At 40.1% G+C, this 15,412-nt stretch overlaps 1 protein-coding gene across 1 annotated transcript; it reads right to left on the bottom strand.

Moving 5' to 3' along the window:
• Positions 1–865: 865 nt before the first annotated feature.
• On the bottom strand, positions 866–6,325 carry LOC136942926 (leucine-rich glioma-inactivated protein 1-like). Its single transcript, XM_067235990.1, has 8 exons — positions 5,993–6,325; positions 5,703–5,774; positions 4,924–4,995; positions 4,767–4,838; positions 3,919–3,990; positions 3,170–3,339; positions 2,847–3,011; positions 866–2,726 (listed from the first exon to the last, which is right to left on the bottom strand). The coding sequence occupies exons 1-8, from the start codon at positions 6,178–6,180 to the stop codon at positions 1,909–1,911; spliced, it is 1,629 nt and encodes a 542-aa protein (XP_067092091.1). The 5' UTR covers positions 6,181–6,325; the 3' UTR covers positions 866–1,908.
• Between the last annotated feature and the right edge of the window lie 9,087 nt (positions 6,326–15,412).

Consider the following 15,412-nt stretch of genomic DNA (forward strand, 5'->3'; position numbering starts at 1 on the left):
TTGCATCTTTTGTAAGAGCATTATAGAAATCTACTCTATTTCGCTGAACGTACATGTAACTGAAGCAAGCTAAATAGGCGCTTTTCCACCTGTATAAGCAAACATCAGCTACAGTACCTAACTGAAGCTGTGTAATATACTGTACTGAATGCAAAACATCTGCAGGTACTGTAATGTATAATGGTTTTGAATTCTGTACAGAGCTTTGTCTGAAATTGTGTCATTTTGGGGAGATTCTTTCCTAATATCGTTGATATCTGTTAGAATATGTTTTCCTTTTGCTCTGTGAGTTTTTTTAAATTAATTTTTTTAAGACCTTATAGTGTTTTTAATTTACAGTAAACGAACATTAAATTATTTGTGGGAAGCTGAGGGACATACAGTATTACACTCACCTTCTCCCCCTAGCCACGATAAGTTGTACCACATAGACTAGTGTAGAACATTCAGTTGAATCAGATTTTGTGTTCACTTTGGTTCTAATGAGTGGTAGGTAGGTAGGGCATCAGAACAGCCTGCTGCTATTGCACAACCTTTCCAGGGTGACACTGTATGAACGTGAGTGTGTTCGAATTTATTTTATGATTGTTTGTAATCACACAGAGGCAATGGTTGAAATGATCAGGGTTGGCTACAGGTATACACAGTAGGTTGTATATAGGGTTCAACAAATGTATGTTAAAAGTTGATTCTGGAAGCCTCGTGTAAAAGAAATGGTGTCGAGCCTCTGTGTGGATGTGACTTCACAGGCACGTGTAGATCTCTTTGCTTGTGCTGGCTAATTTTAAGCAAATATTATTGTATTTATTCCATTACATTCTGCTTGTAATGTGCTGCTTTGTAAAATTGAGGCGTGCACTTTGTTGGAGCAAATAAAAAAAAGATTTTATTTGTTTGTACTCTGCATTCGGTTTTCAAACTTATTACAGTAATACAGTATCATTAAATTGTGAAGTTTGACTTTTAAGGACAAATATGCAGAAGTAAATCTCTCAGTAACTTGACAGTCAGCTAAGATCGGTCAACAGTCAAATAATACAATATTGCAATGACATAAGCTTTTTATTCAATCTGAATGACATGGCATTTCTCCAGCCTTTGTCCTTAGGATGACACAAATGTTAAATTTTGCATATGTGTGTTAGTCAAAGTTAACATTTATCCATGTTGAAAATTTGTCAAAACATCCTTAAATATCTTTCTTGCACCTTGTTCTGAAAAACAGTGTTAATAACCTTTTCAATACTTTAAATGTTGTACAAATGAGCAACAATATAAATTGAAAGTTGCAGGGATGTCTTATCCCCACTCACAATCCTCACAGAAAATGTAAGTCGTCATTTTTCCAAACTACTGAATTTCAACACAATATCAATCCCCTTAACAAACAAGTATCCAACTGGCATGGTTCCTCTTAGACTTACAAAAGCTTCATTTACAAATTATTTTGCTTTTAAGTGGAAAGACAGAAAAATGTAAACATTTCCTTTTGGCAGATCTTCATCTAAACAGGTAATAAATAGATTAAAAAGTACAGTTTGTTCATTATCTTTCCTTGAGAAATATATGATATTGCAAATATATGTACAGTGTTAAATCACATGAGAAAGAACGCAAACCTACAAACCAATCCTAGATGATGTAAAATATTTCAAGCGCTGCATTCACCAGGATGAGATGGTATGACCGGTCATGCATTGTGGTCTGACAACACAGGGTCTAATCCCAACTTGAGACACATGCACATAACTCTGGCGGTAACCATGCATTGATGTCAAGGAAAAATTGGCAAAAGATTGAGTAATGTCTGTTATTCTCAAGTTAGGATTTAACCACTTCCATTCACTACTGTCCAAACATCATCCTCTCCACTTCAACATCTCTGTACAACAATCAATCACCAACCGATCAATCACTTAGGTCTATGATCAGGTGCTCATAGATCTGGGTCTTGCCTTTGAAGCTGGAGGCGAGCAGGAACTGCCGGTTGTCGATGGAAACGGGAGAGAAGGCTCTGGGAGCCTGGATGTTGAGCTCCTGGAAGTGGACGAACTGGCCCTTCTTGGCATCCCAGCGGTACACCTGGGTGAAGGAGTAGTCGCTACCCAGGATGGCGTACTGCCAGCTGCCCACAACAAAAGGCTGGAACACCATGGAGCCCCGCGACGGCATGGTCTGCACCTCCCGGAAGAGAGCACCGTCCCAGCGCATCACTTTGGAGTCCCCGATGAAGCGCGTCAGGCAGATGTAGAGGTCGCTCTTGACCTGGAAGTGCTTGACAGCATACACGTCCTCCATCTCAGGGATGTCGGTGCGCCGGTCGAACAGCTTCGTTCCCTTGTTCCACTGGTAGATGACCGGCCTCTGGGAGCTGCTGGACAGAACCAGGTGGGGCTTGGTGGAGATCTCCAGATACTCGACGTCCGTGTCCCGGTACCAGGGGTGGAGGGACTGATGCGAATAGAACCCATTACCGTTCCACTTGTATATGGTGGTGGAACCGGCCTTGGAGCTGTCGGCGATGACAAAGAAGGACTCTCCATCGATGAGGAATGTCTCAACGTCATTGGGCTTGCGGATCTTGAGGATGTCGATGTCTTGAATTTTTATAAATTTGTTAGCAGAAATGTCACGCTTGAAGATGTGTGAGCCGCCAAACAGCTGAGCCACAATAATGAAGAGCTGGTTGTCAATCACCAGGGGTTTGCAGATCACTGTGGAGGTGCCTTGAGTAACATAGAAAGAGATGTATAAGAAACTAGGGGGAAAAAAACACTTTGTATGCATTGTGTGTACGACTCCATCTAGTGGAGAAAACGTACACACACTCTGAGCTCTCTACTTACTATCAATATCATCATAATTTCGGAAGACCATCTCCACATGATCCCACTCCAGGAAGCTACATTTCCCAATGAAAGGCTGAGCAAAGACCACATACTGGTCACTCCCGAATGTGAAGGCCTCCACAGAGATGGACTCAAACTTCAGAGACTGGTAGGAAGCAAACTCTGCAAACGTATAAAATATAGGTAAATAAAATAAAAACGTTACAAAGAAACCTTGCTGAATAGTCCACATAAATACTAGAGAACAGTTCATTCGTTCTCAATATAAGATCCCACAAGTCCAAAGTTTCAAAGTGGAGTCATTCTGGTTTATAATTCACCTGTGGTGATGCAATCAAAAGACTGGGGCACCAGGTCATTGATTTTCTTGTCCAGGTGGGAGGCTGGGCCTTTGCAGTGGATCTGGTCCACTGTGGCGTTGGTGTGAACCATCCACTCCACCAGCCACTTGAGCTTACAGTCACATATGAACTGGTTCCCTCTCAGGTCTCTGGAGAGAAGAGGACCCACCCCAGAATTCACAGCAGAAACAAACAGCAAAAATTATTAAGGTCAATATCCATGCCAGGATCTCACCTAATTGTAATACAATTGTTCCTCCTAATCCCTGACCCTTTTCTGGGTATCTCTGAGAGAGAATGACAGATCTTTGTAGCCTCTCTCATCGTACGTTAGCCGGGCATCCATATTTTACCTTAGCTGGTGGATCCGGACTGTCTGGTCTCATTAGTGTATGAGGAGAACTATGGGTGATGGATTACAGCCATCTATCTCCTGCTCTTTGCTCGAACACATTTTTAATGATGCCAAATGTGCTGGCCGCCAACGCATTAGTCGAGGATGTCCTCTGCAGCAATAGAATAATTATAAGTACTTCCATATTTAGACCCCCGGGAGCTGTGATTCAGTAAGAAGGATTTGGGCTGAGAACTGTACAGTACATAATGTAATTTTTTTTATCAAGGCATTTTCTCAAAAACTTTCTCCCTTTGGCATTCACATTCACAGCAGTTATACAGTACACTAGGTGGTGACTGACTACATTTGTCACAACAGGTTCAAGACTTACACTTTCGTCAAGGCCTCGAGACCTTTAAAGACATCTTTAGGAAGCGTCTGTAGATTGTTGTAGGCCAGGCTCCTGTGACCGGATTAAAACACAAGGACAAGCAATTTGTTAAGTTTAACAGCTGCATTCAAAGTGAGCTAATGGTGCACACATTTTTTTATATTGCTGGCAATGGAATGTTCTTGTCTCATCTATTTGGTGATACACATTTATCTATTGGTACAGTACACACTGTTTGTATAAGTGCAGTGCGTATGGCTATAGTTTCCCTGGAGACTGGAGCCAGGAGTAAGTTTGAAGAAACAGTGAAGAGAGATTATTTTTAGTTCTGCCTCCTCAGCCATGCTGTAGCATTCTCAACTTAAGTTAGAAACCAGATGGATCAAGTTACTTCCTGGGATAATTGTCACAACTTGTTTACAGTCAGGGGTTTATTGTAAACTTGTTGTAAAGTTGGAAGCTTTATGTTCCAGAAGGGCTGCCATTGAGATCCAATCATGTTTACAGTTTTGGAGAATCACTATGAAACATCCTGTACATCTGTCTTGTGATAAGATATCTCTGTAAAAGGTCTGAGTATGAAATACTCTGAGTCAGAAATGTGCAAAAACATATAGATGAATATTATTCACTGCACCTGCTGCAATAGGACGCACTGTGCTACGAACACTGTTGTACGACTGTGACAAAGACAAATTATGTCCTGCTTTACATGAGGCAAACTATTGAAGATTTTCTTTTATTCTTTTGATTAAGTATCCTTTTTCATGATTTGTTTGTACTATTGTGAGGTATGTTTAAAATTCATCGTATTGTGGGTTACATTGCATTGAGGTTTATGAACTTACATGTGAACTAAGGTTTTCAGTCCCCGGAAAGCATATGGCGATATTGACTTGATTTCATTGTTTTCAATAAATCTGAAAAGGTCAAAGAAATATCAGTCAATTGACAAGCCGATCCTTGACAAGTAGCATTTATAGGTAATTGACCATTTTTACTCACAGGTATTCCAGGTGTGGAAGTCCAAGGAAAGCATCTTCATTTATAGAGTCAAAGGTGTTAGCTGTGAAAAGGCTGCAGAGACATTTGTTTAAGCAATGAATGGAATTTATTTTTTCAAAATATATTGTTTGAAATACTGAACCAAACACTTGAGCTATTCAACCACTGACAGTTATTGTCAAAACACGAAATTTCAATAATACATATCTCCCAGTAATTTGCCCCAAAAAACACAGCTGCTACATGTGTAATAAGCTGAGTTTAACACGCAAGGTCATTATGTTGCAGTTTGTGTGGGATTGTGTTCAGGGGTATGATGACTCAGTCAATACCCCACCCCATGAAGAAGGAGAAAAGGGGATTCCCTGCTTCAACAAGGGCTTCCCCTAAATACAAAGATGTCAAAAAAAGACCATTGTGGGTGTGCTACAGTATAGCCTTCTCAGGACAGATACTATCAAGCTAAAATGAATGTGTGGCGTTCAAACGAATAAAAACAGATGTGAAACTCCAGTAGTGCTATCCAGTGTTAACAATAGGCTAACTGAAATGGATTTGCAGGAGAAGATTGCTTCCCAAGACAGAACATGCCCCATTTTTGTTGCAGTGGTATGATTAAATAACCCGTTCTTATTCTACACACATAACCATCTAGCCTTAATACAAGAAGCTTCAATTAGCTCACAGTTTTACTGTTTTAAATGGCTAGGATCCCCTCACAGGCAATGACACAAGACTAACAAAGCATGAGGAACAAAAAGCACCGGAGAAAACCTCACAGGAGATGCAAAGCAGGCGTGTGTATGAAGCTCTCTTTAGGGATTTCATTGAATCCAGACTTCACGAATGATCTGTGGGAGAATACAAAAACAAGCTTATAGACGCTGGAATATCCTGCTATTTTGGAGTGGTTTGTCAACGGGCATATAGAAGCGTAGAAGCTCATACAACTAATACAATAGCCTAATCAAAGAAAATACACAATGATTTGAAATATCGGATATTGTATTGTATTCTCATTTCTTGAGATACAACCGTTGGTTTATAAAACATAATATCTGTGACTTACAATGAGATGACATCTGAAGGGAAGCTGCGAGGAATCGATCTTGCGCTTTCACACAACGCATTATCTTTGGTACATGTACATAATGATGGACAACGGGGCTGTTTCGCTCTCTTGCTGTGTACCAAAAGTAAAACAGACGCAAGCACAAGTAAGACGACGAATCTTTTGGAGATGTTAGCATAATCCATTCTTTCGAACCGCTGTGGGCACGACCTGTGCGTCGAAAAATCCTGAACATGAACCAGTCAGAATCTCCCGCTATCTGATCCTCGAGGCCAAGCAAGCCTTTTTACTGGTCTTGTTTATTATGGCTAATGAGTCGTGAAGGTTCATCCGCTCACTCCGATGCGTGAGAGGGCTGTGTACAACAGCCGTTGAAGAGAATTTCCAGAGAGGAAAGAGATACGTCTGAATACCCAATATGGTAACAACATACACTCAAATTAAACGACATTAAAACTATTGGAACGCTGAAAAAATGCGAAGTGAAGGCAGGTGGGCACCTCAGCAGGAGCCTACAGAGCATTGCTGTCCAAAACCACGCCTTTCATCATTATGTCAGGCTACTGATTGTACAGGCCAACGAACCTATACAAACTATGGTTTTTAGCCTATCACTTTCCATGAATCAGTAAAAGAAAGCTATGGAACTCCCATGTAAGTAGGTTCATTGCGCAGACGCATTATGTTCTATGAGGTAAACAGGGATGATTTCCCAATATGTGTTTTTTGTATTTTGGCAATAGTCCTTTACAAAAGTGTATGCCACCTAAAGTGTTGTAGACGCGGATGTCCAATAAAACATTGATTTAGATCAAAATGGATGGCTTTTCAGCCTACTTTGTGTGGTGAAAGGGGAAAATGTGCACAATGAATGTGACATATGTCAAATTATCTTTTTGGGGGGAGGGGTGTGGGACAGCCAACACATTTTGGCAGCTCTACCTTCTGTTCAGTTAGTCCTAGGACTACCCCCTCTTAAGGCAATGGTTCAATTTAAGACAAAGGATCAGGCATTTATTCATGTGGACCTAGCTTTAGGCCTTTCATCCTCCTAGTCATACACAATCATGTCTGTTCCTTGTTAACAGGCACTGACGTAAAGCATCACTTTGATTTCAGTGCAAACAACATTTCAGTGCACATTTCCATGGTAACAACAATGAGGCTGTAAGGAGCCTGCCGTTTTATGGGAAGGCCATCCCCTGCTGTGATAGTGCATTACTATCTGCAGCTGAGCTACAGGATCCCCTGGGAGCACTAAAGGTCCTGACCATCTCATTGCTGGAGCCTCCAGAGCCCTAAGATTAATATTGTTACTTACTCTGCGTGACAGGCCTGCCTCCGTCTGTTCCGGGAAACATTGTGAGCGCTGGTCTTTAGGACCACTTTGAAACATCAACACTACTTCGCTTTGTCTGGGATGAGATTTTGAAACATTTTACCCCCCTCCCCACAGTTAATATAATTGGAATGGAATGCTGGTATTGCAAAGCATGTTATTTCTTATGTGATGTGGTTAGATACTAGATGACGTCAGAGGTACACTTTTTATTGCTGACTAAAAAATGCAAACTAAAAAGAAAGTGGGAGACAGTCAAGACAAGGCTTTTTAGACACAGTACAAGAGACACAAGAGGGGTTGGAGGATTGGAGGGAAAGGCAGGTGGAGGGGGAGGAGGTCAATGAGAAGCAAAAGAAGGGGGGTGGGGGGGGTGGAGACGGCCGGGAGAGCAGAAGCAGGTGGAGGAACTCTGGCCCCCACCAACACACTCACTCATTGGGTGTCACCCAGCCTTACACTAAAATCTGGAGTTGCTGGACGGAGTCTCTATTGGATGGGTCTCACATCTCATTGTGTATCTTATTGTCGCATTGCTAGTCATATATTGATAAGTAAGGGTCAAGATGTGGTCTGATTGGTTGTTCTACAGATAATAGTTTGGTATAGGGATAAGGGAATTGTGAATTTGAATTCTTGATCTCCTGGGGGCTTCTCCTACTCCTTCTCCTTGCTCACCTCTTACTCTTTCTCTCTCTGATTTACAACAATCAAGGTAGAGTAGGTAAGAGTTAAAACTTTCATTTTGTAACATATTTGCCTTGTAATTCATTCTTGCATTCATTTACAATGTTATTAAATATCTACTTCATTTAACTTGACCTTGACATTCTTGCTATGATTTAAAACAGACTGAAATAACTGCAATTCCATTGGTATTGGCATAATTTGGTTAATGTTTATACACTGTTCAGTTTACCCCTCTTCTTTTAAACCTAGGTGAACAGTTTTGGTTGTTTGGACAATATTTAACCCCTTACACAAGAATCTGATGGAAAAGTATTTCACAGTGTTGTAGAAAATCAGACGTCCGTAGAAGGTAGTAGAAAAAGGAGTCGAAGACTAAATATCTTTCAACAGCTCAAGGCAGCTTGATGGTTTATTTCGGCAAGGCAAATGTGCATTCACATAGACATACAAAAAGACAAAGACAATGCCCCAAAACTCATGTTTTATAGGCTAAATGAAAATAATACCCCGCCCTGTATAATAATGACATAACCTTCTAGAACATTCTAGAAGGTTCTTTAACCAGTTCCTAACCACCCCACAACTGCGTGTGCATCCTCTGGCTCTTAAAATGTTGATCACTTCTCTCTTACTGGAAAAGCCCCCTCAACTTCACTTCCCATGTCCCCGCTTCATCTCAACCCCAGTTCACCCCAACATGCTTAACCCGTTCCTACATCCTCCATCTCTCTCGGTTCTGGCCGAATCTACCACTTCTGAGGCATGACTGTAGTCTCTTAAGACTAAGTTCATAGATGATTTTCTCCCACCTGCTGCACCCTATCTCACTCCCCCCTTCCTTTCTGACAGGCCCTCTTAAGATGAACGACCCCACCATACACTCTGTTATGCAATAACAGCCTATTTTTCTAAGGATACCATTTCCTTTCTCATCATAAGTTTGCCAACTCTCTTCTCCCCTCATACTTTCCTTTGTTTCTGGTTAAATCCAGTTTAGAGTGGAGTTTATCAACTGCGCAGGGTTTCTTAACTACGCAGTTAGAAGTCAGCCATTCTAGGCCCAAAAACCTGATCTGGGGTAACCTTCCCTGGTTTGCCTTGCTATCCCATAATCAATTTCCCATGACAACAGTCACCCAGTTGTAGTATAAGACAGAACAACAGACAGTAGTATCATTATTTATCCACAGGAGGGAAGTATAGATCTACCTGGTGGGTGGTGATAGGGGTTGTGGGGGGGTGGGGGGATTAAATATCCTTAACGGAAGGAGAGTATTTTTCAGTCCATTCTTTGTTTTTGTTTTGTCCACGTATGGTAACTCTAGATGTCCAGTTTGAAATCAAATAGCTTTCAGCAAATAATTTTTTATAAACATTAGTAACCATTACCCAATGGAAGGTTTGAGTTTACTACCCTGTCTTAAAAAACCCAACACAGACAAACCTATTGCAGAAGTTGTCGTATGTGTCTCCAAATCTGCCTAAGCCCCCTTTGACCTGGCCTAATCATAGCTTATCTGAGGAGACCTCTCCTTTTTCTGTTACCTTCCTCACTTTGTACTCTCTTCAACAGGGAGAAGAAAGCTGTTACAGTTGCCTAGATGTTACAGTGAAGAACTACTGCGTAGAGAGAGATAATACTTGGACCCTTTCTCATGCCCAGAAGTCAGTTTTTCCTTCTGATTTTCAGGTCCGGAAGGGGGACAGCTAAAGTTTAAGGCCATGGAACTCCTGAAATTCAGAAAGGATTGAAGGGTAATATGGAAGTATTAAAGGATTAGATCGAACGTTTGTCAGTAAAACTGTGGGAGAGAGAAAAAAGTGGGACACCCTGTGTACATAACTCTTTCCATTACATATCTTATTTATCAAAAGCTTTGATTTGAAACAATGCAGCACTCAAATTCCTTCTTTAACTGAAGGACCATACCGAACCAGACCCAGGCTTAACAAATAAAGCTTGATTCAAGTGATCACTTGTCATAGGACCACTAATCCTGATGAGGTACACATTGGTTGCTCTTGAACATGCTAAAAACCCTCCTTATAAATTTGACATATCCAAAATCAACATACTTCTATCTGTGCAAAACTGCCTGAGCTCCCTCTAAACTGGCTGTGTAGATTTCTGACCAAGACCCTTTCTCTGTTGAACTATTAAGTCAACATGCCACCTGTCAACTTTAATATCCCAGCCTTGTCGTCATATCTTAGGGCAAGAGGATCTTTTCCCATCCTGTTTCTTGTCTTCCTGCCGCCCACCCAAATATTCTTCCTTAAGGGTTTTACCAAAAGTACTAAGAGTTTGGGATAAAACATTTCTGGGCCACTGCACCTGCACATTGTTAACTGTGAGTTATAGTAATAGCGAGATAAAACACTTTACTACCACCATAATGCACCTATTTTAGACTAAATAGAGACCTATAGCTACCATGCTCATACAACTGTTTTAGGGTGAGGGGGGAGACATGGCATGATATGAGTCCTGAGAACATATTGAGGATATCTCAGGTGTCTGTTTAGATGATGTACCTCCACCTTACCCGCAGTCTGAAGGATTATGTGACTTTATGACGGTATACACACAACAAATCCATTTCAACACACACACACACATACACACCTGTGCACCTTTGAATGCTCGTGTACGGTACACATTTTTTATCTATAGTATTGAGCATGTTAAAGCATGAGTCGTGGGAAATTGATTATGGGATAGCAAGGCAAACTAGGAAAGGTTACCCCAGGTCAGGTTTTTGGGCCTAAAATGACTTCTAACTGCGTAGTTAAGAAACCCTGCGCAGTTGATAAACTCCACTCTAAACTGTATTTAACCAGAAACAAAGGAAAATATGAGGGGAGAAGAAAGATGCCGAACTTATGATGGGAAAGGAAATGGTAACCTTAGAAAAATAGGCTGTTATTGCATAACAGAGTGTATGGTGGGGTCGTTCAGCTTAAGAGGGCCTGTCAGAAAGGAAGGGGGGAGTGAGACAGGGTGCAGCAGGTGGGAGCAAATCATCTATGAACTTAGTCTTAAGAGACTACAGTCATGCCTCAGAAGTGGTAGATTCGGCCAGAACCGAGAGAGATGGAGGATGTAAGAACGGGTTAAGCATGTTGGGGTGAACTGGGGTTGAGATGAAGCGGGGACATGGGAAGTGAAGTTGAGGGGGCTTTTCCAGTAAGAGAGAAGTGATCAACATTTTAAGAGCCAGAGGATGCGCACGCAGTTGTGGGGTGGTTAGGAACTGGTTAAAGAACCTTCTAGAATGTTCTAGAAGGTTATGTCATTATTATACAGGGTGGGGGATTATTCTCATTTAGCCTATAAAACATGAGTTTTGGGGCATTGGTCTTTGTCTTTTTGTACGTGTTTCTGAATGCACATCTGCCTTGCCGAAATAAACCATCAAGCTGCCTTGAGCTGTTGAAAGATATTTAGTCTTCGACTCCTTTTTCTACTACCTTCTACGGTTGTCTGATTTTCTACAACACATGGTACCTGAGGTCAAAGCTCATGGCAGGACTAGGGGTTGGTTGAGAGATTGGTTAAGTAAGTACTGTAGTGGGAGGGACGAGGGGCAGAGCAGAAAATAACAAATAGAGAAAAAGAGATAAACTGAGAGGAAACATACGGAAAAGAGACAGTTGATAGAGAAACAAGTACTCCTCGCTGCAGTAATATGTGGTGTGATGCTCCAGAGGAAACAACCTATGCCTAAAACCTAAAATGTCTGCACAAGATGTGACAGACTGCTGCATCCTATTATAGGCCTCCATAGGCCATGCAGTAACAGCCATAGTAATCCTGACCTGAAATAATGAATGAGGGGGCAGATTTAGAGCAAACTAGCTCCAACTCAGATCTTCTGTAAGCTTGTTAGGGAACACACTTAGCAATGTACAGCACTTAGAAGTAACAGTGCGTAAGAAGCCATGACCTCCTATCACTACATTTTGTAGAAGGTACGGTAACTGTTCTTTATAAAAAATCCACATTAATATTGCTTTGAAAATATACTTTATTTTGACGGTTCTTTATACAATAGAATGCTATTACACACACATAATCATCTCTTTTCAAAGACATGTACATTATGTGTAATAATGTCAAACTAACAAGGGAATTAGCCCCAAATCTTTTCTTTGTTTCAAATGGAGGACATTTACAGTAATTCTGTAAATAACATCACACGCATGCTCTGATATTTAGCAACCAAGTCACAGACAAGCCATGTCACAAGTTATACCTCAGTGAGGTGTTGCTTTTAAAAAACAAATCTTTACATTGAGAAAACCCTATAACATTTTCCTGAGGCTGCAATATAATTTTTGTTTCACAATGAAACAATATGCCATTTAACACAGATTAAATAGTACTGGATCCATATTTCCTAAACAAGCATTTATGTACAGCAGGGTACACTTGGATGTCCCATTTGGTCCTTGAAGTCATGACTTTTGGCAACAGTGTTGCAGTATTTTACTTTATGTAAGCAGGGGACTTAAAAGCCTTTTGGCTAAAACTGGCTTATGACTAAATCCAATTCAGTCAAATCTTCTTACATCTTAACATGTGGGTTTAGACATATGTTTTCAGTTTTAAAAAGAGGTACATAACCATAATCATTTTACTTTACAACACAATGGTTTACAGTGTGGAATGTGATGATGTACATAGTTAATATGATACATTAAACAATACAATAAATTGTATTGCTTAGGATGGAAAACAATGAGGTCTTTGCACAATGTTTCTGCGCAAGGTCATGCGAAGAATTTACTAAACTTAACATCTGAGTATGATGACAATGATGAAATAAATATTCTCTTAATAAAATAATAATTAAGTTACAGTGTGAAGCTGTTTTGCTAAGTTAAGAATTGCACACAGTATAACTCTACTTTTTATATATATTTAGCATAGTAGGAGTAGTACTTTATTGATCCAATAGGGGCAATAAAAGTATATTATGGTAAACTAGAGAGGGTACAATTTCTGGGGAAATTGTAGGGTGTGCTTGCTTGCGTCGGTTGCACAGGGGTCCGTTTTTTAATGACATTTTTACAACTGATATTTCTGTATATTTTATATAAAAATGCATAGGGCCTACTTATTATTTATAAAGATTACATAGATTTAAAAGCATCTTTTTTTTGCTGCTCATTTACAACTCAAAATACGAGTTAAGTGTAGAATGAAATATGATGTCTTCTCATTTCCCCTGCAAGAGGCAGCCTCATAGCTGAATCAACGAATAAATTTGGCAGACCGGTGTAAAAATTGACCTAATCTCTATGACTTAAACGTCCTTTTAAGTTTTCCCTTCTCGTGATATTTTCAGGCATTTAGCCTACTCATATTGCATTCATTCATTAATAAAGAACCCCCTTTGAAGATTATTCTACGACGTTACCGGCAGTAGAAGATGGAATCGCGATTCAAACATTACCATCTGCTAACTGAAAAAATGCCCCCAAAAACGTAAATAAACTTGACATTTATTTAGTGGAAAATCACTCATTCATAAAAAGCTCACTGGTAGCGATCATTGTCAGTAACAACGCCAAATGCGATATAGCCCTGTGTGGAGAAGCTGCCCCGGTAAATTGTACTACTAGGGTACAGTACTAGACTACTCGCTACTCGTCTTGGTAGCGATTGCGTTGGTTGAATTCGATTGAACGTTCCGTTGTACGGTTTAGGCTGAAATTAATTATTTTCATGAACAGATTGACAAAGTTTAGGCTGTGGCAATGAAGTTCAGGTTAGTAGTCAGATAGTTTCACCTATTGAAAGACTTTTGCGTAAGCTACAGCGTTGCAGTGAGCAACACTGGTTTGAAACCACAGGTAATGATAATTTCACCAACAAATCGTTTACTTGTAATGTAATGTCATAATAAATTCTACAACGAAAATGTATTTGTGAGGAATGTTTATTTTAACGATTGAAAACAGATGCATCATAGACCACTGTAGTAGCTTTGTGTTGCCCGGGCAACAGAGGCTAATGTCATGCTAATGCTTCAGTGAAATAGTAGACTACCGTTTCCGAAAGTAGATGTGGGCCTACTTCCTTAATAATATCAGCTAATATTGTACATTACATTTCACAATTGTGTTTCACATCACAAAGTAAAATAAGTAAATAGTTATCACCCTGGCCTCTTTGCTTGTGGTGTTTCTGCAGCTGCCTTGCAGTAAAGCTATAGTTATCCTAGCTATCCCCCAAGTTAACAGATGCGAAACGAATGTTCTGCCAAAGATAGTCACGCGTGTTTTCGTGACGTTAGTGACGTTAGTAACGTCAGTGACTGTGGCTAGCAAATTAGCCACCGTTAGCTTCACTTTTCGCCACAAAAACTTAACTTGAGCCTAAACCATGCAACGGAACGTAAATCCCAATAGAAGCAACTCAATCGCTACCAAGACGAAACTTTTGACACCTAGGTTGTCTATGTAGGCCAAATATTGACTGAGTTTTAGGGGGGCAAAAAGACATAAAAATAATAATAATAATATATATGTGAGAGAACAAAGGTTGTGCCCTTGCCGAAGGCAAAGCACACCCAAATATGATTTTTTTTAATCCCAAAAGCTTGAAGGGAGAAAGTGCCACAATCTGTGGATACATGATCTATACAATCAACATTATCTATATAATCAACATTATACCTTTTATATATGAAGAGATCATACATAATATTCATAAAGTTAAAAAGTGTTCGTGAGTTAGCATGCCGCTGAGCATTTCAGATCTAAATTACACTGTAGATGCCATGTTTATTTTCCAATAGACATCCAGTACTGCCCCTTGCAAATGTCTTTGTCCTTCAGTCAAACTGGGTATGTAGAAAACAGAATTTCCAGATTACCAGTTGAAATTCCATTGTACCTTTCTTTATCCATTGGATACTCTCACACGCACACACATACAAACATACACACACACACACCCAACCATCTTCGTGAACATACAGTAGCAAATGTATACTTTCATTGGTTCTTTGATGGTGGCTTTAGAAGATAGTACACGTCTTTGACTTTCCTCCCTCTTGTTCTTTTAGGGTGGGAAAGCGAGAAAAAGAGAGCAAGAGAGAGATACAGACAGTTAGAGAGAGATATGATGTGAGGGCAAATAGGAGATAACCCATGCAATGCCATGGAAAAAAGACAGTACTGATCTGAGGTTTGTAAATGACTGATCACTCCAAACTACAACTTTGTGTAAAACATAGATGATTAACAAAAGCAGACTGATGTTATGATGATGAGTTCCTTTAATGTCTTTGTACATTTCAATAACTCTCAAATATATGGACATGACTATTATTCATCACTGTCCTATCTGAGGGACAGAAATTATAGAGTGAACCGCA

Source organism: Osmerus mordax, chromosome 5 (assembly GCF_038355195.1).
Source record: "Osmerus mordax isolate fOsmMor3 chromosome 5, fOsmMor3.pri, whole genome shotgun sequence".
Classification (NCBI taxonomy): domain Eukaryota; kingdom Metazoa; phylum Chordata; class Actinopteri; order Osmeriformes; family Osmeridae; genus Osmerus; species Osmerus mordax.

Bases quoted from the DNA above. Each gene is read 5' to 3' on its own strand.
- LOC136942926 (XM_067235990.1), bottom strand. From the start codon at position 6,180: ATGGATTATGCTAACATCTCCAAAAGATTCGTCGTCTTACTTGTGCTT. The intron at 3,991-4,766 runs GTAAGTTCATAA...ATCCGGTCACAG, and splicing joins CTGAAAACCTTAGTTCACAT to GAGCCTGGCCTACAACAATC. The intron at 3,340-3,918 runs GTAAGTCTTGAA...TCTTCTCTCCAG, and splicing joins CTCGAGGCCTTGACGAAAGT to AGACCTGAGAGGGAACCAGT.